Raw genomic sequence first — 23,912 nt, forward strand, 5'->3', positions numbered from 1 at the left:
TACTGATCGAAAGTACTTTCACATATCAACGGAATACTAAAATGAAATTTACATGCATAACTTGTTCGCAGGATTTACAACTTTACATCAAAACTTGTTCTATTGTACGGAGAATATTGGTAGTAATGTGCATTCGTTCAGTTAAAAAAAAAAGAGAATACAATCGTTTATCACAGAGTATATCACCATAGTCTAATTGGTTGACGTTCTGCTGTGATCTGCACGATAGTATTTTAAATGCATATTGACGTTTAGTAATGTAAAGGATAAAAAAAGGAGCAAAAAACATTTGTATTGAGAAGTGTAGAAAAGAGGAGCTCTGGGGGCTAAGGAGTTATAGAAATCAAACATTCCAACATTATACAAGTTAAGCTCGCTTTCTTGTTTTGTATCAGTTCCAATAATTTTATGTAATTAGAAATCTCCACATCAAAAGAAATCCAGTTAGTTTTACTATTCCACTGGCATTTATGTATCAGGCCTGCGATATTTGGCCAATAAAATAATAATAATAATAATAATAATAATAATAATAATAATAATAATAATAATAATAATAATAATAAAAGCTACAGGAGAGGTTATTTTGGAAATAGCCAATTACATCACACAATGAGATTTTTAAAGTTATGTTTAGACACTGATGAAGGTACCGAAACGTTGGTTAATAAAACAAAATTATTTTAAAAGGGATTGCTTTTTGAGTGTGCGGTTTATTTTCTTTTTTTTTAAGACCGTTAAGTAAAACAAAAGCACACACACATTCAAAATCATTCAAGGATAGTTTAGTAACTGGACAGAAATAATGATCTGCCTTTTTAAGAGTTGCCAATACGTCATCAGTCTGAGACGAGCATCTGCACGCGTGTTGATCTGCAAAGTGCATCTTGATTCACAGGTGGGTGCTTTTCATCTCCAGAAACAGCTTCGCAGTTTATACATTTACACGGTTTAATTACATATATACATGGAATATCGGTCATTGTGTTTATATGGCGTGTAAACGTGTGTAAATCAATGTAGCTATATTATGTACTTGGAGAGAGGCACGTGTATTTCTCTCTTTTTACTTAAACCTACATGTACTCAGTCCAGGGAACCATCTCGTTGCATGCGTATTATTGTATTTTAATTATTTTAATAGAATACAAATATACTGTTTGTAGATTTTAGTGATTTTAGTTAGTAAAAACGATTAAACGGAACAAAGTTGTCATTTTATATCATGAGGCACACTAATACACACAATGTATCGGGGCAAGACATTCTGAAAAAATAATATCATAATAATAATAATAATAATAATAATAATAATAATAATAATAATCATAAATAAACAGGTAGCAAGCAAGTCTGGGCCACTCTGCTGTTCGACCTCACACAGGTCAGTACTAGTTCATGATGATCAGATATTCAGACCGAGATCATCGGTGTTTTGTTCCGTGATAGAGTAGCGCTTCACTACTGGGTGTTACACGTACAGTCCGCTTCACATGGATTGTTTATCTATCTATCTATCTATCTATCTATCTATCTATCTATCTATCATGTGTATTGCAATACAATGATTACAAAATATTTTAGAGTGCATTTTATTTAGTTGGGGTTTCTAGGACGGTCGGTATGTTTAAATGAAGTTTGAATGGATTGTGTTTCATTCATAGGTTAAAGTGTTAGTAGAAAATAAAAGATAACCGCGTTATCACTTACATAATCCTCTTGACAGAGCTACTGCTACACCGCGCCGTTACCGCATAAAACCGTTTAACCGCAAAAGATTCGTTCGTTTGGAAGATGCGCGTGCCGGAAGGTGAACCTAAACCGAGCATTTTACAAAGTTACAAACAAAACAGTATTCTCGAAATTTGCCTGGAAATTCTAACTCAAAATCGTAAGCAAAAGCACAGACTACTGCTTGTTCAGTTACTTCTTTTTAATTTTTTTATTTTTGTTGGTATTGTCTAATGCATATATATATATATATATATATATATATATATATATATATATATATATATATATATATATATATATGTGTATAAAGGGTGAAACTGACCTCATCGTTTGTTTTAAAACCAATTAGAAAACCCAGTCTAAGTATGGGGAAGGAGTTCTACTTGCCAGTACATCTGTATAGATGCAGAATCTTAACTTTTTACTGTTGGTTCACATAGATGACCCTCCTGCAGTTTGATCCATTCCTGGTTTTATTATGAGTTTAATAAGACACACCTGTGCTTGTTACCTACAGTATACATTGTGGCTGGAATGGGCAAAACTGCTATGGAATATGAGAGTCTGATTTCCACCCCTGCTCCTGGCATAACAAGTGTTCAAAGATTTTAGTTAAAATATGCATATTTTAAAATGATAGCAGCATGAAAAGCAAATGAAGGCAGTACATTGTTGCTTTGCTTGTTTTTGCTCTTTGTATTACTTAATAGATATATTGTGGAATTGCTGTGGTGGTGCAGTACAATATATAGGATAGGTGTCATTCTACACTGATGAACCTCTAGTGCAGATTTTGCTGATTGTCAGCACTGTACTTGCATTTTACAGTCTCTTCTTCCTTGCTGTTTTATTACTTTATTGAGGAAACTCACTTGCTTAGCAAAAGTACTGTAGGTTAAATAATGCAAGCATAACATTTATTAGACTGTAAACTCAATATTTGTTTTTAATGGACACTCTGCAGGACAGACCCAATCGGATCATCTTAATGAATGTTTCTGCAGATTCTTATACAGTGGTCAAAGCCATCGCCAAGAATGATTAAACCCTCTTCACCAGTAAGAGCTGGCATTACAAGACTGATCCCTTAATACTGCCATTCACATCACGCTTCTACAATATATATGTGTGTGTGAAAAATCAATCCATCGTTTAAAATCGCATCGCCTTGGGAACAACAACAAAAAGATGCTCTGTGTCAACATTTAAGAAATGCTATTGTGTGTTAATTCAGTCAGGTAAATGAAGATCATTGGCAGCTAAAATCAAATTCAGTAAAGTCACTTTCTCTCTTGGCGAAAGGGGAAGCCCATTCAGCCTATAAAACACCTGGCTGTGATCTTAGAGTTTACAGTTCGTGTGCCTTTTTTCATCAAAGATGTATATAATCACTGGGTTTTGAATTGCTGTTTTCATGTGCTCTGATAGACACTGAAGATCCTCTTTTTTTCTTTTAATTTATGTATTTTTTAATTACAGACTGAGATCGTAACACTCTGAAGTGTTCTGCTCTTGTCTCAGATGAGTTTTGTGGAGTATGGAGAGTACATCCAGGAAGGTGACATTGCCATTGTCTTCCTGGGCCGTGAGTCTATGTTTCCAGTCAAGGCCCAGCACGGCACTCAGACCCAGACTAAATACGGTGTCATCCGGCACTCCTCGGACCTAATCGGGAAGAGGTTTGGGTCCAAGGTCAACTGCAGCAAAGGTGGATGGGTGTACGTCCTCCACCCCACCCCTGAGCTGTGGACCCAGAACCTGCCCCATCGAACCCAGATCCTCTACTCCACCGACATCTCCATGATCACTATGATGCTGGAGCTGAAGCCTGGATCAGTGGTCTGTGAATCAGGTGCGTGTTTCATTAAAAAGGGTTACGAGCGTCGCTCCTGCAGTGCAGCCTGAATTAGCAATTGTCTCATTTTGTTGTAGAAATGGCCGATGACAGCAGTGTTCTTTAAACTCCAAAGCACTTTGAGACATCTTCGTAACTTTGAAGCTTGACTGAAAAACTTTAACTTCGGTCATTTCAGGAACTGAGAAACAGAATGCTGTTGAAATAAAAACCTTACGCACAAATGAAACATGCTGGGGGTTAGGAACTGCATTCAAATGAAAACCTCAGGGTCAAGAGAAAGAAAGACACCAATGCAGATGGACAGCCACTTGAAGTGAACCAACTCTGCTTTTATACAATGTCTATTTACAGGCATATAAATAAGCAGCCATCTGCTCCGCAGCCTGTAAACCACAGAACAGCTTTTCTTTTTTGATTATAAGTGAGTGTCTTGGGGTGTTTTGTCTAGTTTGTGGACAGTTACTGTGTGTTAAGTAGTTAAGATGAACAAACTAGTTGACTGAGTTCACTTTTTAAAGTGGCAATGCAGTATTATTATGCATTTGACTAATAGTGCTAGTAAACTACCCTGTATTTCATGAATTGCAGCCACATGCTGCAGTATAAGGTATTTTGGTGTTATTCTTAAGGGCGATGTAATGCATTTACAGTGAGCCAGAAGTGCTTGGGTCTTGAGTATTCCTTCTGTCTGTGAAGCAAATGGCGTGCTCAGCAGGACTGCAAGTGCAAGCCTGAGTGAGCATGGTGCAGCGCGGTGCGCAGAGGAGGGAGGGAGGGAGGAGAGCTGGGCAGGGGGCTGTAGTGTCAGTGGTGTGCGCAGTCCTGCATGCATATTTATAAGGTCTGTTGTGACACAAGAGCTGGCCTGGGTTCCCTGTGGAGTGCAGCTCAGCTGACATTCTGAAAACAATGGCAACGTGTCACTCTAGTTCCAGAGCGTTGAAGACTTACTTAACCCTTAATGCCAGCATCCGTGGAAAGGGCTGCAAGAAAAATAAAGGCAACAGCAGCAAACAATAAAAAGCTGACTGAAGCAATCCTTTCTGCACGATTTACGGAGCTGTCGGACACGTTGAACTGGGTTGGTTGATCGTTTGCTGTTGAAATTCATTAGTATTGGTCTTCATAATACCTCAACAAATTGTAACTGGACAATTGCAGGCATCCTAATGAATGTATGGGGGAGGTGAAAATAAATAAATAAGTAAATGCTATTGGTCATATAAGCTCTTTTACAGTTTGCCTATAGACTGTTGGCTCATTTGGTTCCTTACATAAATACCTCTTTTTCTCCCAGTGCTTGGTCCAATAATTTCAGATTTAAATATGTAAAAACCCTCAAGTGGAGATCAGTTGTTCTTTTCTCAGTGCTTTTAGATCACAGGAAGGGTTACCCAGCCTCTTCTGTATTCACACGTCTCAGAGAGAGTTGATGGGGCTGGTTGTTAGCTACAAACTCATGACGTGCATGAAAGCAAATCTCTTTAACAAGATTGCCCCTTTCTTCAGAAGCGAGGGGCAATTTTGAATCAATATTGAATCTGCATGATAGTCAAGAGAACAAACCATCCGAAGCGTGAATAATTACCCCCGCCCCTGCAGCGGTTGTGTAGGCAGATAATGGATCGCTCCGGTTCTGCAGACAGGAGAGAGAATCGGCATTTCCTCTGCTCCTCTGGTATAGATAATGGTACTGCTAGCTAATGATTCCAGCTCTCCCTTATTAAGAAATGTGTCTCTGCCATGACGTTATTAATATAATACCATTGTGTGAGTGTTTGCTTTTCTTCTTAATAAGCTGTTTGAATTGTGATTTATTTTTTTGGTTTTGTTTTATAGCCCACATTTCCACCCACTTCTCTTACTGATGAGGATCGCTTCTTGTACCGTCAATGTTCTCTTATGCATGCCTGTTCTTGCACTATGAAAGTTCTAGGAGAATACAGTTTAAAATGAAAAGGTTCTGCAGTTTCTTCCATTAGCTGAAAACTGGTAATCGATTGCTATGGCTGCTCAGCTTGCTCTTACCAATGGCCTATACTTAAAAACAGAGGCGGTTTCTTAAAGAATAAAAAACAACTGCTTTGGAACAGCCCCGTTATTGTTCTGAGATCTCTCTTCCTAGTTTTAAAAGTGTTCTGTTATCAAAAATGATGTCTTGGATTTGTCCTCAACTGACAAGTGGAGCATTAATTAAGCGATAGTAGGACAAGTGTGTGGGCTGCAGGGGTGTATCCTGGGCAGGGCTGTGCATATGGGCCTCCCTCTCACACATTGCATCCAGGTCAACCTGCGAGAAGGATATCAGTCAAGGTCTGGAGGAGAATTGAAGGTGGACCGTTCAGCCTTCATCACGTGTTTATATTACGAGAGCCAGCTGATCGAAACTCAGAAGTCTAGATACCATGCTTGTTTGCACAACCGTAACTTGCTGCTAAGGTCGCCAGGCCTCAACTTTCATATTGCCCTTAGAGGTGGCATTGAAACCCACTGCTATCAGCCATCACTCTCCTACACAGATATCAGGAGTCCCATGGGGTTGGAGTGTTGGGGAAAGTCGCGTGTGAATGTTGATAAACGGCCCTCGAGCGCTGATTTAAAATGCCCTTGGGTGAACAACATCTGCAGGCCTGAAAGCCTGAACTTCTTTACTCTTTTCTCTCTTTGATGAACACTGATATCAGTGCTGCAAGAAGCGATTATTGGGTTATTCAGATCAGCTCTCCACCGACCAGGGCCGTTGGTGTTGATCAGGCTAATTTACCATTCCAAATTAAACAAGTGAAGAAACAGCTGCTTGGATTCGTGTGGAGTGTGGTTCTCCACAGAGTCTATAAGAAAAGCAGCAATCTCCACAAACCCAAGCAACCATGGAGAGCTTATCCTAGTAATCGTTTTGTGCAGCACTAACCAATCTATAGTGTTCACGTAGTTTTTATCAGAATCTATTCAGAGGTCCTTACCGTTTGAGCACTGCAGACCTGCAAAGAGTGCTAGAAAAAATAACTCCACTACTGTAGTGCTGTCTAGGGTAAAAAAAATCCTCTTCACTGACTAGGCAACCTAGGAGGTGCATTTCAAGATTTCACATTTTCTTTGTGAAAACCCATTTCAAAAAAATAGATATCTGAATTTGTTTTTTGGTAATACTAAGGTGATTTTGAAATTAAGGTTTAAATGAGTATGAATAGTTTAATTGTGATTGGATACTGGTGATGTAATGTGGTATACTGCTTTGTTCTTGGATGTGTGCTTAACTCATTCTGATTGGTTGGTATATTTATCTGTAATTGGGGTGTTTTGAGTTGTAATTGGTTAATGGAGACTGGATAATGAAAAGCCCTTTCCAGTTTATTTGCCTGTCAGTGGAAAATAATAATTATAGATAACGTTTATCGGTGAATAAAGGACCTTGATAAAAAGAACAATAGCAGCATGGTTCTGTTGTGCTGCAGTGTTAATCTGTATTTGAGTATAGCTCTTTGCTACTGTTTTTTGTGCCCATGGTATACTGCAACTGTAAAGAACTGTCTGACATTATTTATTATTGGGAAACTTTTGTAGTACCATTTTGTAGTGTGTGTGTGTTTTTGTACAACATTGCATTTTAGTAATTGCAAAGTGTATGTAATGTGTCATGTGGTTACATTTTTAGAACTGAAATCTACAGTGCAAAATGTTTCCCTGTCTTGTGAGGATAGATTGATGAATATCAATGTGGGTGTTGTGACTGACGGCTTGTCTGTTGAGCTTCAGTATTACTGTCGGGTAGGACAGTGTTCAGGACAGGTGGGAAAGAGCAGAGGCGTATTGAAGGGTTTGTTTCCAGGATCTAAAACTCTTCTCTAGATAATGTAAACCTATAAAGATGCTGCAATACGGCAGCCTGTATTGCCTGTGGCTGCGTTATCCATGAGTATTTGCAGTTTGAAAGTTTGACAAAAAAGCAAAACCAACTTTCAAATATAAATTCACCTGCTTGCTTGCTTGCTTGCTGTTAGACCTAGGGCTTCTTGCTTGATCTCTGTGTCTGAATCATGTCCTCTGCATATAGGTCAGGACTGTAAACAGGGACTTTTATCTCATTCTGCATCAAAGTAAATGTTAGTTGAACTACAGTTCCATTTCTGTATATTTCAATCCCCTCCAACACTGTGATGCAATGGGTGATTCATGCACAGTTAGCCCTGCGCGCTGAGTAATAAGACTGATAAACAGTGGTGTGGAGGATGAGTGGGTGGAGGGGGATGGGCAGTTGAACTCCCTGCTGCGCTGGAAGTGTCATCCCAGGGACATGACCGACAATCCTCCTTGCTTTGGGCTCAATTTAGACAAGCTCTTTGAGGTCAAGGATCTTGCATAATCCCGGGGACATCCGCTCGGCTTGCACCATTAAAATCTATACAGTATGTCTGTATCATGTGTGCAGGATGGCTAATAGCCAGTAGTTAGGTATTGAACGCTAGTGCAGTTGCAGTATCTTTTTTGGTGCACAGACACACACACAGACTCACGGGCCATGCACACTGTAGTATTCAGTGTTCTTCTGTGTTCCTGCCTGTGCTGTGCAGGTTCGGCTTATCCTTGCTAACATGACGTCGGTCACTTAAGCCTGCCCATGTGACCTTGCTGGAGAAGGCTCGTGGTGCTCACAGATGGTGCGTTCATAGACAGCTGATTTGTGAAGCCGAACAGAAAACTGAATAAAGCCCTTTAACCGCTGCTGAAGCATTGGAAATGATGCCCATTCCGAGATGTATAAACCTTTACAAACAATTAGTTTACAGCTACTTTTTTCACCTCTTAAATTAAAGAGCAAGCGATTTGAAATTCTTCTTATATTTTAGTCAATCCTGTTAATGACTTTGCTGCTGAAATGTCTGTGTTTTGCATGTTTATACAGTACTGTGTTTTCTTTAAGGGGTTTGTCTGTTTTGTAGGGGAAGGAAGAGACTAGATTTGTCTACTTTACCTACCTACCTACCTACCTACCTGCATTCCTTCACCTGGCTTATGGAGAAACAATCCTATCTAGCATGATGATGTCACTTCCTTCACTTCTAAATCTCCAGATTTGTACTAAACATACCCTAGCTATCAACCAGCTATGTTCAACTCAGTTTTACCTGTTCACATTATAGTAAGATAATAAACAGATTTCCCCTTTTTAATGATACAAATTATATATTTTTTTTACTCTCTGAAGATGTGTCTTTGCATTATAGCCCGGTATGTTTTAATATTGAAAACACAAAGGCTACCTAATGGTGCTTATACGGCAGCTAGGTTTGTGTGTCCAGTTTGGTGTATAGAGTTTATTAGTAGTCTTCCCTCATTTTGAGTCTCAGTGCTGTAATGTGTTCTCGGATATAAGTCTTCTATGGCTCAGCTCTCAAGCACAGTACATTAAGTCCTGTTGCAGTCACCTTTATTGTGTTACAATCCCAAGGGCAGAACCATGCAAAGTGCATGGTTTTTAATTGATCTGTTTGCATGCACAAATTACATTTATGTGTTTATGTACACAGAATAAATGCATTTTCAAAGGGGGGGGGGGGGGGGGGCTAATATGCCGTTCCTGAGTCTGATCTGGCAATCTCCCCTTGGTTTGCTCAAAATCTGTGACTTCATTCATCCGCCCTCATTTGCATTTCAATGTAGGACCTCTGGATAAACATTGCTCTCATTGTTGCCATGAGAACACAAACTGTTTTTGTGATCTTGGCTGTGTGAAAGTGAGCCGCTCTCACTCTAAAACATCACTTCTTGTGGGTAAACTGCATTTCCTTTTTTTTTTAAAAAAAAATTTAGTCGTTGCCAAATAGTTTTTATTATTTTCTCCCCAATTTGAAATGCCCAATTATTTTTAGGCTCAGCTCACTGCTACCACGCCTGCACTGACTCTGGAGGGGTGAAGATGAACACACGCTGTCCTCCGAAGCGTGTGCCGTCAGCCGCCCGCTTCTTTACACACTGCGAACTCACCGTGCAGCCGCCTCAAAGCTACAGCGTTGGAGGACAACGCAGCTCTGGGCAGCTTACAGGCAAGCCCGCAGGTGCCCGGCCAGACTACAGGGGTCGCTGGTGCGCGGTGAGCCGAGGACACCCTGGCCGACCTAACCCTCCCTCCACCCCGGGCGACGCTCGGCCAATTGAGCGCCGCCCCCTGGGAGCTCCCGTCCACGGTCGGCTGTGGAATAGCCTGGACTTGAACCGGCAACGTCCAGGCTATAGAGCGCATCCTGCACTCTAGCGAGTGCTTTTACCGGATGCGCCACTCGGGAGCCCCAGCATTTCCTTTTTAAGCTGAATGTTAAATGCGTGCAATGTGAATCCAAACAGACGTAAGAGTGATGGTTTATTGTGTGTTTTAATGAGTTCTACATCAAAGCTATGTGCTGAATATAGCAGATATGATATCCTCTGTGTGTATATACAGTACCCTCAGCCATCCTGTTAGGATAGCATGATGTGCCTGATATCTGTATTGCAGACCTGTCGTAGCAGCTTATGAGACGGTTAAACTTAACCAACCAAACCCTTGACCAGGTCCTGAGGTATCCATGCAATTCTGCTTCTTGAACCTGTAGTGGAATGATCCTCCGGTACTAGAGAATTTCCCTGCCTTGACCAGTACAGGAGAGGTGTAGCACGGTCCTGATGCTGCAGCTCAAGATTGCTGGCTGTCTGAGGGAAGGAAATGATTGGGTGCTAAATGTCGATGTGTTGTTTGGGCTGTGTTTTCAGGTACTGGCAGTGGTTCTCTCTCCCATGCCATCATCAGGACCATCGCCCCCACTGGCCACCTCTACACCGTGGAGTTCCACGAGCAGAGAGCCGAGAAGGCAGCCGAGGAGTTCCGGGAGCACAAGGTGGCGCACTTGGCCACTGTGAAGAACCAGGATGTGTGTAAAGAGGGCTTCGGCGTGGTCGGAGTTGCCGACGCGGTGTTCCTGGACATCCCCTCCCCATGGGAAGCTATCGGACACGCCAAGGCTGCTCTCAAAGAAGAAGGTAAGGTGGCTACCTGCTCGTAGCACCACCCTGGTGATGTTTCTCCCCTTGTATTGGCTTGATAAGAGAGCCTGAAAACAGGGGTGGAGTCTGTTTTTCAGTTCCAATTCCTTTTTAAAATCAATTCCATTTCCTTCGAAGGAAGAGACATAATAATTATTGTGATTGGTTAACTGCTTTCATTTGAAGCCAGTCTAATTGACTATCAGTGACTTCCATGTCATTTGTTGCCAGTGTGAGAAGTTCATTTTAACAGAATACTGCTAATTGCAATTTTGATCAATGGTGTGTTGGAATTGATTAAAATGGAGTGGGAATTTAAATTGGATTTTGGGAATATTGGAAAGGGAATTGGAAACCGGTATTGGGCTGCCAGAAGTGAATATTCCTATTCCAAGTCGGAATCTTTCCTCTTCTCTGAATCTAACTCGTATTCTCCCCACGCCGACAGTGTCAGCTTTTCCAACACCAGCAGTCTCGTCTTTCTCTGCGGCAGTCTAACTGTTTTACTAGATTCATTTACAACCCCCCCTTGGAAGGCCTTGAGTCTATTGGCTCTATCAGTTTAAAACTGCTCGGCCCCTGTGCTATAAATTGAAGTCAGCTCGACAAACCACAACAGTCATTGCTCTGTATAATAAGCAGGCACTGCAGTGATATCTGTTAAGGTCAATATGAAGATTTATTGAGCCAGGTTATAAATCGTCTAAGGCGAAGGCAGTGTCAATAAATCATGGTTATGGCATCAAGAGATGACAACATACTCATTCTAGGTTATTATGCAGTATGGGAACATGATGCAAAGAGAATATGACTTGGATGTAAGAAGATGACTGTACCTACATATGAGTCAGTCCATGGGGAATTAGCATGGATGTGATGAAAATATACAGTATAAAACTAGCAAGAAACTAAACTGGCCAATAAATGGACCTCTCCTAGTGTACCTGCAGTTGCCAGGGGTTTAGATCAGGTGTTTCAGAAGCCCCATGTGTGTCTTGTTCCTGCAGACTCTCTCTCTCTGTCTCCTCATCATACAGTTTGTTTAAACATTTTTTAGATGACTCGGCCATCTGCAGCTCTCCTGGAATACTTAGAATTCACTCTGATTGATTTTATAAAAAGCTCGCTTTCTCTCTCTCTCGCTCGCTGTCTGTCTGTCTGTGTGTGTGTGTGTGTGTGTGTGTGTGTGTGTGTGTGTGTGTGTGTGTATAGACACTGATCAGATAGGAGACACCTCCCTCGGTTTTTACAGTCTTGCAGCACTCCAATTTTAATCTTGTCTTCCAAAACTTGTCTACCGGCACCAGTGTTGAGTCCCTGAGCCTACTCATTTGTTTTATGTTCCTCGTCACTAGAACTCCTGCTGACTGCACTGCACATACATGGTAGCCAGTTAGACTGAGCAGCATAACAAACATTCTAAATAAAGGGATGGGTACTGTAGAGCAGATCTTGGGTCCATTCTAATTAGAATTACAATAACAATTACAGCAGAATCGTTTGCTGAAATTGCAGTTGCAATTACAATGCTATTTGGTTCAGTTGCAGTAATTGCAATTACACTAAAAAGTAACTTACACAGCTACACACATTAACGTGTGGTAGAAGTAGGGTTGAGACTGTCTGGCCCACACACATTTCTGCAGAGAAGTAGGAAATTACATTCAACGAAACCAGTTGTTTTAACCTTGAATTACATCTATTTCTGGGGGTATTGATCGAGCAGAAGGATAGATCTGAAGATTGATTGTTCCACAGACTGAACAAAAAAGTAGATATATGAAAATGCATCAAGACGTGCTGTTGGTAGACTAATGTAGAATGAAATAGATTTTGAAATCAATAGTCTTGCTATGCAGGGGTAAACCAGCTGCATTGATGTGCTGCTTGCTGTGTATTGACTGGGAAAGTGGCTGTGTAATATCTATTGAGAGATCCAGAAGGGTTTGTGTTGTGGAGAGGTGTGCTGGTTACGCTGTTTTGTTTGTGATGCACTGCAGTTTCAATCTCCCGTGGGTGATGCTGCTCCTCTGAGTCCATGCGGGAGGTGCCTCTCTGGATTTATTAGCTGTGCTGCACAAAGCATCTCTTGCTCAGACGATATTACCCAGGATTACTTGCACTTTTAAGCACCAAAATGCATTATTTCTGATTTGTCAAAAGGCGGCTTATTTTCAACCGCTCCATCGCCAGACCATTTTAGTTGTTAGTCTGATTTAGAACCAAGCAATCTCTCACACAGTTCTAAATTAGGGAGGTTCTGCATTCGCTACAGTGCTTTTAATGTAATGCTGTGTCTGACTTCTGATGAGTGGGAATGACTGGACTGCAGGTTATATTGGACTATAATAAAGAAATGGTAGCAGAGCCCTGCTTTGGAGGGGGGTGAAAGTTAGTGAGCCTGTCATTGTGTAGCTCCACGTGCTTTTGTTCTTAATTGGTAGCCGGGTTTAATTGCATGCATAGATTTATTAAACAGCAGGAGCCTCGCATTATGAAGTAACCTGAATCTCCAGGGGATACTGACTATGTACATAGACACAGTGAAACTGTATATTGATACAACTGGGGGTATAGCAATCCACAGTTATTCTGGTTAAGGGAGGTTTTTGAGTTTTGCTTATTACAATGTATATTCACCTTAAATTGTGTGTTTGATGGCTCACTAATTTGAGTCATAAGATGTAGCGTGCAGCAGTACTAAAAAGAAAATTGGTTCTGAAGTCAGAGAAGCATTTCAAGGTGATGTCTTCGTCAGTGTCTCCTGTGTTGTGACACATCCCAGTCCATGTGTGACCAGCTATATAGCTGACTTGCACCGACACTGTGGAATGCACTTCCGAGTTCCATTAGGGAATCGGGGTCCCATCTGTTGTTTGCTTATGTCTGTGACTCGCTTTAAGATGGCTTGGCATGATTGCGTTGTATGCATTTAAATGATGATGATGAACACGTGTTGAAATATTTCATTGTGCTGCAAAACAGTGTTTTTGAAAACGGCATTAGACATTCCTACAGTAGTTCTACCAGAAGAGCTGCTGTGCTTGGAGAGTATCCTGGTTACCTGGAAGCAAAACTAATACAATGGCCTCTCTCAGGCTAGTCCACACATGCCCAGCCGGCCCTCCTACCAACAGAAGGTCCGCTGGCATGGGACTGTTGATGCCTTTGCGTTGGTCAGTCCCATTGTAAAAAAAGCTGAATTGCCTTTCAGCTTCATTGCTCCTGTTCTTCTTTAAGTACTGGATGTGCTGTACTATTTTGCCTGTGGTTTATAGATTGGTCTCTCAGGAGTCTAGATAGCATTTTTAACTAATTTCATGTGAAATCTGTCAAGATTTGTTTATTAACTTGTTAGACAAAGGTGTGAAGGGGTGGGGGAGGGGGGTGGTATTCATTTATTAATAACCAGCATGCAACACCTTTCCCTGGCAGCCACACTTGTTCTGTCGTCGTGGTAACTGTCTGGTGTCTGATCCTTCTGTTCTGCCCCAGCCTTCTGCCTCCATGCAATCCTGTTGCAGTGCTGACTGGAGAAGTGAGTTGTGTTTCGTCAGGGTTGGATTGTGCTGGAGGGGGTTCGGCTGCATCTCCTCCATCTGAAGGCGGATCTGCAGTGTGGTGTCCTGGCTGCATTTTAACCTGGGCCAAAAATTCAATCCAGTGGAGTGGAATAAAAACATGAAACAAAAACTCTTTAGCAGCTCAGCCCAGACCTACATTTAGATTTCTCTGTTTATTTATTAAGTTCAATTTCACAATTTTATAGGAATGTATCAGTTTAAAATGAATACCTATCTTCTTTGCTTAACGTTTGTAAATATGTAATTTTTAAAAAAAAAATTGTTCCAGAGAGTTGTTATCATTGTAAGTTACCAAAAATCACGACCTATGGTAGTTAATGCTCCTAAAGATCCCCAACCCCGCCCCCCCCCCCCCCCCCCCCGATTGTCCCGGGACAGACTCTACTTCTGATCGATGACCTAGCTTTTGGGCAGAGCATTCGTTTTGTATTATTTAATTTTACTACAGGTGGTACAGGCTCTAGCTGAATTGAGATTTCTCTTTTTTTTTTGCCAGGCACACTCATACAATATTTCCATAATCATTCTTAATTGATGTGATGGTGTAGTCTGCTGCCAATTTTCGAGTTCATCTGAGACCCTGAAAAGGATGCCTGAGTTTTGAATCCATTTCAAAATGACAAACCTCCGGTATCTGCTTTCCCCTTAACCTTTGTAAGAGGCACTTGTGTTCAGACAGTTGTACATTTAGATGTCTATAAACAGTAACATTAGACTTAATAAATGGTAGATTTGATGACATTACAATAACAGAGATACAGAGATGGGAACATAGCAGTTTGATCCATTCCTAGTTTTACCATGTTTAATAAGACACATCTGAGCTTGTTACCTTATCAGGCTCATAGCATAACGTGGGATGGGTGAAACTGCTATGCAGCAGTCTATTTCCATCCCTACAATAAGTTTGTTTACGGCTTTTGGTAAGATCTTTATAGAGGGACTAAGGGGGAGGGGTGGGGGGTTAACTGCAGCATAAGTGTAACTGTAATGGCAATTGAACAAAAAAAGCACTGTAACTGTAATTTAAATTTCAGCAAAAATTGTAATTTCTAATTGTAATTGACCCCAGGTCTGATCAGGATATGTTCAGAGGTTTGCTCACTCCATCGGTAGCTCCACTGCCTGCCTGCCTGCATTCTGAAAGGCAAGCAGCAGCACAAGCAGACAGCTAATCCTCTTAGCAGTACTGTGCAAGAGCGAAGGCTTAGACACTCCTGCAGCTGTATAAGGCGGAGGGTTAGTCTGTTTAAAAGGATTTGTGTGGGTTTCCTCTGGCTCCTGCTAGGCTTAATGTTAGTTAAGCATTGAATAAATACGTACATAGCCGTGATGGTTGTTGTGGTCCATAAGAAACTCAATGCACTTTGAAAACTGAGAAATTGCCCTCCAAATCCTGATCTGCATGCTTCTCAAAGCTGCACTGTTTCTCGTAATTGCATGTAGGAAATACAGCTTTAGGAAAGCGAGATTTCAACTTTTAATTGGATAGAACTGTAGTGAATGTGCTTTGATTTTGAAAGCATGACAGATCAGGGATGAACACTGTACAGGTATTGTGCTCTGTTTCACCTAACTGCCTGAAACTGTGCTTTCAGTTCCAAAAGAATATAGAGCAGACCTGTGTCTTCAAAATGCAGTAGGCCAGCCTTTTGGTTATTCAGTTTTGCTGTGAAGTTGTTTAGTATTCCCCATGGTAAGTATGTTCTAATCAGAGCTCTGGTAAGTTTACTTGTGTTTGCAGAGGAAAATGAATCACGGTAATGGGATACACAATCTAGCCAAGATCAGGAGAGGCAAATAGGCAAGCTTCTTGTGGCTGATTGTGCACTTGTCTCAATGATAAATGAAAGGCACTATTATTAACTTTTTTTTTTTAGCATCCCTCCTGGCAGTCTCATAGCTGAACTAGAACCCCAGCTTTTAACTCGTTGTACGTCCTGCGGGCCCAGATACGCCCCACAAGTTAAAATGTACATTTACCTACTCTGTACAGTTACAAATCCTACCCCCTTAAAACATTTGGGACTTATAGGGCCCTATTAATTTCATTTTAAGGACTGTTTTAAAGAGGACTTTTTTGTTCAGCGTTTAGAAAAACAGTCCTGAACAAAATGTTCTTTCGAAAGGTCCTTAGGGTTTTTATGAGTGGGGCCCGTTACGCTGCTGAAGGAGTAAAGCTGATCATTGTATTGGCCAGTGGTGTCCCCCGGTTTGGCACTGATGTGGCCCTGCACAAAATATTAGTGAGGAACACAGCTCAGCTGCATGTTTAAAAGTACATATCAGACAGACACTGTTGGACTAACATGTTTAATAATACATTATTCTGAATTCAATTGATCGCAGCCAGAAAGAGCAGTTTTTAAAAATGACTTCAGCTTGTAGCAGCTGCTTTTTTCCATGTTGCAAGAGCAGTATGTTTCAAAGTATTGGCATGTATTAGGATAGTTGTAGATCATGAAAAAAATCTGCTTCCAAATTTAGGTTTCTTAGACCAAACATTTAAAAAATGTAAATAATATATATATATATATATATATATATATATATATATATATATATATATATATATATATATATATATATATATACTTTAGAAGAAAAAAAAGCAGGTTTATTTGAGTTGGGTACCAGAAGTGGAAAATGAGACAGGGCCACACTTCTAAACAGCCTCCTGGCCTTGGTGAGTCTGAAGTTTTAAATTTTAACAGAGCAGATTTGTGCAAGTTGATCAGCATCAGTGCAATATATCAACACTCCCTGTTTTGTTTTCATTTTTTTGTTTTGTTTTGTTGTTTCAAGAGAGCATCAGAGGGGGCCTGCCAAGGTCACATGACAGATTGACATGAACTGCAAAGCTACTGTTGGAAGAGAACACTGGTTTCCTTAGCAACACAACCATTTGAGCATGAATTACATGCCCATGAAAGGGAGTGAGCTCTGGAAGGGAGTTTAGTTTCCTTTTAAGATGGGTCTATTTTCATAATTTTTATGAAGTTATTTTTATATTGCCACGCAGTGTTTTAAATGGCATCATTTACACATTTCAAATTTCCCTTTTTTTGTTTATTTTTTTGCTCATTTGCTAATACTTCAGTGTTAATTAAAGATTTGCAGATCTTTTTATGCACTATAATCTGTTAGTTATGCGTTTATGGTTCATAAACACTAAGGCATTGGCTTGAAATTCTGTTGCTGTGCTAGCTTGTACTCCAAGCATTAAGCCTATCGCACTTTTCTAACCCAATCTCCTAAGCTTCATCACTCACCAGCTGGGATCCCCCCCTTGCTGGAACAAGGCTGTAAACCCTTCGGCAAGAAATGTTTATACTTGTTAAAGAAAATCAACTTCCTTATTTGTCAGTGACGTTTCCCAACTGACTATTTGCAATTGAAAGCGTGCCTGATGTCTCGTCTTAACTGTTTAGCTATTTGGACTTATTACGCTAATGGTACATGTCGTAAGCATAAGTGGGAATGTATAAACTACAAGGGCTGGACCAAAAATTGGAAACACCTGCCAAAACACTGTCAATAGGGTAAAGGGCCACCACGGGCGGTCAGGACAGCATGTTCATTTATCAGTGATTGCATGCCTTTAGGGAAGCTAGAGTAATCAATATGCATTAAGGCCATCCCATCGGAGTCTGTATCCCATGAAACATCAGAAAATTGTCCAGACTTCGATACAGCAGCACATGTTTAAGTGCCTATTGTCAGCCATCTACCTGGTCTTTTCCCTAGCTTTTATAGTACAGAATACAGGCCTGGGATTGATTTTATAACAAACCAGTCATGTGATGAGCGGAACATTTACACAAAGGTGTGCTGCATATGGTGGGTGTTTATTTGGTATGTTACAAGTAGGAAATGTATTCTATAGAAATTGGTTCAAATCATTTTAAATCCTCTCTTTTTCTCTTTTAAACTGTAAAACAGGTTTAATTTGATTCAAGTGGACCATCAAATTCTTGATGACACTAGACAGATTAAATCAATTACATTTTCTTTTGGTTTTTTTCTACCGCAACAATGATGTTCCCCAGCAGAAATGATAATAAAATATTGGCGTTGCCCAAGTCCAACAATAAAATGATGTAGAGAGTCTTTAGGTGCCCTCTGCACTGGGGTTCAGCTTCACCCCCCTGCCTTGTCAGAGTGCCTCTGCACTGGGGTTCAGCTTCATCCCCCTGCCTTGTCAGAGTGCCTCTGCACTGGGGTTCAGCTTCATCCCCCTGCCTTGTCAGAGTGCCTCTGCACTGGGGTTCAGCTTCACCCCCCTGCCTTGTCAGAGTGCCTCTGCACTGGGGTTCAGCTTCATCCCCCTGCCTTGTCAGAGTGCCTCTGCACTGGGGTTCAGCTTCATCCCCCTGCCTTGTCAGAGTGCCTCTGAACTGGGGTTCAGCTTCACCCCCCCTGCCTTGTCAGTGTGTCTCCATAAATCCTGCTTGGATGGAAAAGTCATATATTGGAGTGTCTGCTGTGAGCGAAAGTGTTTGAATTATAAATAAAGCCACGTCGACAGTGTGAAGCTAGTGGAATAAATAATGAGACTCACAACGCAGGGAGTACAAAACAAAAATGTGTGTGTGTGTGGAGGGGGGGGTAGTAAATATTTAAGGAAGTAATTAGAAGAGTAATTCAAGACTTTTCACCACCACCCCCCCCCCCCCCCCCCCCTCCCAACCAGAAATGTAGCTGAGCTGAGGTTTCAGATTGACTCTCCTCATTGATTGAGCTTCCCCAGTCACGGACAATATTTACTGGTGACTGTGACCTTCACCTCCGACCTTATTACTCTGCTCAATTCCTGCAGTTATTGGCCATTTCTCAAGAAATGCTTGTATACAAGTCTCAGTTGTGCTCTGGTTAAACACCAAGGCATACCTTGTAGTAAAAGCCATCTTCCCCGGGCAACCTGGAAGGAGACAAATGAAATCCTGGATGCATAGAGTTGCTTTCTTCTGTTGTGTATGGAAACAAATGTGTTAATATGTGACGAGACAGTACGATGCATAAAGCTCTGCATCAGCACTGATCTGTGGCCAATGCAGTATTTTCCGTTGTCCTTGATGTGTCATTGAGGTTCATGCTTTTGTGACGGCATGAATATAATACAAATAATAATAATGTTTTGCTTTTTTGGGAATGCATCCGAAGCCCGCTGGCTTAAGTGCCTGCTTTAACCATTTGTATTCTTTCAAGATTCTTAGCCATCTGGCTTGCTTAAGTAAGAGGCGTATTTGCAGGGTTAAGCAGATGCGTGTGGATGTTGCCATCAGACGAGGCTGCAGAATGTTTTTAAGGTCAGATTAAGTGCGATTGACTTAGAAGTGGAGGGGGAAAAAAATCCATCTGAGTATAAGAGCCAGATGATGAGTGTGCGTCTCATACAGAGGGAATCAAAAGAGAAATATGCTGCTAATCATAGACCTACCAGAAGCAGTTACCGTAACCAGCATATATTATTTTACAGATACCTGATTGGGTCCTTTTTCTTCAAGGTTAGAGGCAGACAAGTACAAGCTATTTGCAGATGTAGTGCTGATTCTGCCTGTAATTGCTTGAGGGAGCGGGGGGGCATGTTTAAAAGTCGAATGGACTTTCAGACCGTCCGTGAGGGATCTGCTGCTGTGCAGCCCAAGCTGCAATTGAAAGTGATTTGTCTGATTGCTGAGGGGGAGGTGAGAATCTGGAAGATTGATTGACAGAAAAAGGTTGAGGTAGATGATTTAAAGCAGAAATTGTAAAGCGTCTTGGGCATAAGGGATGAAACGTCCTGGGGAAAAAAGTAATGATTTGGAACATTAACTGAATGTCAAATTTACAAGAATGCAACTGCTGTAGGGGATTATTATTATTATTATTATTATTATTATTATTATTATTATTATTATTTTTTAGTGTGTCCAATTGTAATTCCCCCAATTTTCTCCCAGTTTGGAATGCCCAATCGCTTTTCTCCTCACCGCAGCAATTCCCCACATGGCTTGGATCCCACGACCAAGCCAGCTTCCTTTTTCACCCAGGAACTCGAGAAGGTGGGGGGGGGGGGGTGTCACAAGACAAAGATTTGCACATCACTGAGTCCTTCTGATGACCCCTCATGTGCTCCAGGCTTTGCAGTAATCTTTGTTTGGCATGCAGATGACGTGACATTGCCAGGAGAGGTATAGAACCCTGCAGTGAAGCCGTGTCGAAAAGGAAGCTGTTCACAGGGGGGATTTCAGGAAGAATAGAAGTGAGCAATCAACCAACCAACAGAGTTCAATGAAACACCTGCTTTTAACTCTTAACTCTGAACTGATCCAGCTGGGGTGATTTATTAACATGCTTCCTAAAATTATTATATATAAAAAATATATATAGCGAAATGATGTCTACAAAAAAATCAGATATATGCATTTTAAGATGCCGGTATTAAGATCCGCTACACTGTGGATTATTAACCAAGACCCAGTGAGTTCCATTACTGGCAGCAATGCATTGTCTGTATTCCAAAGATTAACTACATCAGAGTGTTAATTAATGCTGTTGTTTTAAGTTTTTGTCACAGTCTACTTCACTCCCTGTTAATCCCTTATACTGTGACAGTTCTACCTAAAAGTGACCTGCTCAAGAAAAGGCCAGAGGAGTCAGTCTCTTCCGTCTATTTATTCATTTAATTTGATTGCTGGGAAACGCTGGCTCATTTCCGTCTGGTCTTCAATGTAATTGCGACACGATCATTTGTTTGTGTTTACATGTACAATACAGTTCAGGAGAAATATTTATATAAATCCCTATCCAGTAAAAGCATCCGTAAGTGTGAATTTCTTCCTCCGTTAATGTTTTCAGTTCCCCGGACAAGCCGCTCCTGCTGTTCTACACCAAGCTGTTACCAATGCTGTGTAATGAGATTTGAATGAGCCTCGCTATGAGGTGCACACAGCCTGACACTTCCTGGTGCTGTAAACACAGGTCAGGGGCGCCGTCCTTGCTCAAATATGCGACAGCTGACCCAGCATGATGTAATGCTTCCTAATCCTCAGAATTTGAAATCCTCATTTTTTTGTACATTCATACAGAGCTGCACCGAATTTTACTGTTTTGGGTTACAGAGGCTCAGTGAATTTACCTTAACTCACAGGGACATGGGTTGCAGCTAGTCTGGATTGGCTTGCGTGTGAAAATAGAAGATATTTTTCCATATAAAGAGAGGTGACATTAAAAGCAGGGGTGGCCAAAGTTGGCCCTTCCAGTCCAGGTCTTTGTTCCAACCCTGTTCTAAACTGTTTAATCGAACCAATGAAACCTCCATCCAGACCCTGAAGTAGTTAATTAATTCATGTTACCTGTTAAACCTGGAGTGGAATGGCCCTCCAGGACTGGGACTGGACACCCTTGATTAAAAGGGTCTTTGGCATATTCTGTTAAAATCTCAACTCATGGCCTCTTGAGCCATAGGCGCCAGCTCTTCCCAGTGTGCTGTGTGCCTGGTCCCCTTATCTGCTGCTCTGAAGTGATACGGATGCAAGGCTTGGCTGTACATAGCCAAGGGGCAATGAGATAAGACTGCATTAGCAGTCTAATGGAGAGCTGCTGGCAATGGTGATGTGAGGAATGGGAATACTGTGTATGGGACTCCAGCTGGTGAATGGAAAGTGCAGCAGAATAATCTCCATGGTGACTTTCAACATATCTTTGGGTAACCAAGCACTGCTCCTATACAAACACAGTGTATCAGTGCTACCCCTGAAGATTATTTATATTGAACTGCTCGCTCTCTAAGCTCGCTGTTGGAATTTCTTAGTCAGAGTAAACAAAGCTTGAACAATATGGAGAACTGAAAGAACTAACTGGGTCATTCATTCTGTACAGTAAGTTCAGCTTAATATGAAAATGAGTGTAAGTGTGGTAAACAGTGTAGCTTTTTAAAGGAGGGGAGGGATGTTAATCACCTTGGCCGTCTTGATTGGGTTCGCCCTGACAGTGTGTGTGTGTGTGCGTGCGAGCGTGTGTGTGTGTGTGTGTGTGTGTGTTTGCCTTCAATGGCTATACAGTACTGTACAGTTCAATACTGTGTGTTTCTAAAGATCTGGCCTGGTGCGATTTGTTTTTTTTTTTATGTTATAGCAGGAGAGAATATAATGTGCAGTGATGGTGCAGTATACCCAGCTTCTTACTGTGCAATACCATTTCAATTTAAAGAGCTGTACAGCATGGATTTAGATGCCAAGAACTGCAATATAAATACAATTAAAAGTATACCAAATATGGTATAAAGAAAGTAGTGTGTTCTAGCGAATGGACAAACAAATGTGGACCACAAGTGTTAAGCCTCGTCGCAGGGTTTCTGATGAATACTCGTCTCCTCCTGTTGTTTTATTTTGGGGGGGAGGTGGGGGTTGGCATTGCTCTTATCTGTAATTGTGTTCCAGGTGGGCGGATGTGCTCCTTCTCTCCGTGCATCGAGCAGGTCCAGAGAACGTGCCTGGCCATGGACGAGTTGGGCTTCAAGGAGATCTCCACTCTGGAGGTGCTGCTGCGGGTCTACGATGTCCGCTCTGTCAGCCTGCAGCTACCGGACTTCGGGATGGAGACGCAGGTGGAGGGAGACCCCAAAGAAACCGGCACCGGCCAGCAAGCAACTGCAATCTGCAAGAGCGGCGTGACCCCCAAAGACATGGCCGGTCACACCGGCTATCTGACCTTCGCCACAAAAAGCCTGTTATAGTCATCTGGAGAATTCTGTTCTGAAATGGCTGAGATACTGCCTTAAAACACACAAACACACACACACACACACACACACACACACACAGAGTGGCACTCCTTCCAAACGATTTCCATAAATAGCCAGATCGGTTGGGAGACCACTTGTGTTTCAACAGCGAACCAAGAGGAACAGGAAAAGCAGAAGCAGAATGTTTATAGATTTTTTAAATAGTAAAGAACTTGTGTCCTAGGCTGCAAGATTAATGATATACAGTGGAACGTCTATGAATGGGTTGGACTTGGCATAAACCCACTCGTACAGCACTGGGATACATTTTTTTTTATATAATCCTGCTCCCTTTCCTTTCATGTTATTTAATGCAATCCCTAAATAAAACCATTGTGGAGGTTCGTTTTTGGAGCTTTAATGATCAATCAATAGTACTAGTAATAAATAAAGGTAATTATACTATGGCTGTTACAGGGGTAGTTCTGTAATACCCATGATGCTACTGCAGGTTTAATAGATACACTTAAATGGTTATGTGCTTTAGGGCATGTGGTTGCCATGGTTCCATGCTCCTTGACTACAATGTTAATTGATAACCATGTTCTTTATGGGTTAAACAAGAAAAAATATATATTCAGCTCCACAGCCCACTGTGAAGCAAGTCCAGTGTCCCAGTTAACCCTTTCAGTCCTGGTAGGACCTCAAGAGCTCGTCTTATCATAGCGCTGTATGTTAACATGCAGTATGCCGTCAGAAATCACGTTGGAACCTCACGGGACTCCCCGGTCCCAGTCCGAGGTAGTGTATGAATATATGTTGTCTCTGTTTTCATGAATAAAGGAATTTTCATTTTTCAGCTCGACAAAATAATTCCAGACTGAAAGGGTTAAAGCTGAAATCTAGGGTGTGTTTGGAGATTGATGAGACATCACAAAGCACCACCATGACGGGACTAACACACAGGAAGAAGGGGGTGGGGGAGGTTGAGTGAACGGTCCAGAAACACTTG

At 41.4% G+C, this 23,912-nt stretch overlaps 1 protein-coding gene across 1 annotated transcript; it reads left to right on the plus strand.

The window, feature by feature from the left end:
• The first annotated feature begins 785 nt into the window (after positions 1–785).
• Positions 786–23,305, plus strand: LOC117400242 (tRNA (adenine(58)-N(1))-methyltransferase catalytic subunit TRMT61A-like). The gene is made up of 4 exons (XM_034905313.2): positions 786–898; positions 3,214–3,586; positions 10,340–10,606; positions 22,617–23,305. The coding sequence occupies exons 2-4, from the start codon at positions 3,256–3,258 to the stop codon at positions 22,910–22,912; spliced, it is 894 nt and encodes a 297-aa protein (XP_034761204.1). The 5' UTR covers positions 786–898; positions 3,214–3,255; the 3' UTR covers positions 22,913–23,305.
• Positions 23,306–23,912: the final 607 nt, after the last annotated feature.

This window comes from Acipenser ruthenus, chromosome 18 (assembly GCF_902713425.1).
Source record: "Acipenser ruthenus chromosome 18, fAciRut3.2 maternal haplotype, whole genome shotgun sequence".
Lineage (NCBI taxonomy): Eukaryota > Metazoa > Chordata > Actinopteri > Acipenseriformes > Acipenseridae > Acipenser > Acipenser ruthenus.

Bases quoted from the DNA above. Each gene is read 5' to 3' on its own strand.
- LOC117400242 (XM_034905313.2), top strand. From the start codon at position 3,256: ATGAGTTTTGTGGAGTATGGAGAGTACATCCAGGAAGGTGACATTGCC. The intron at 3,587-10,339 runs GTGCGTGTTTCA...CTGTGTTTTCAG, and splicing joins ATCAGTGGTCTGTGAATCAG to GTACTGGCAGTGGTTCTCTC. The intron at 10,607-22,616 runs GTAAGGTGGCTA...ATTGTGTTCCAG, and splicing joins GGCTGCTCTCAAAGAAGAAG to GTGGGCGGATGTGCTCCTTC.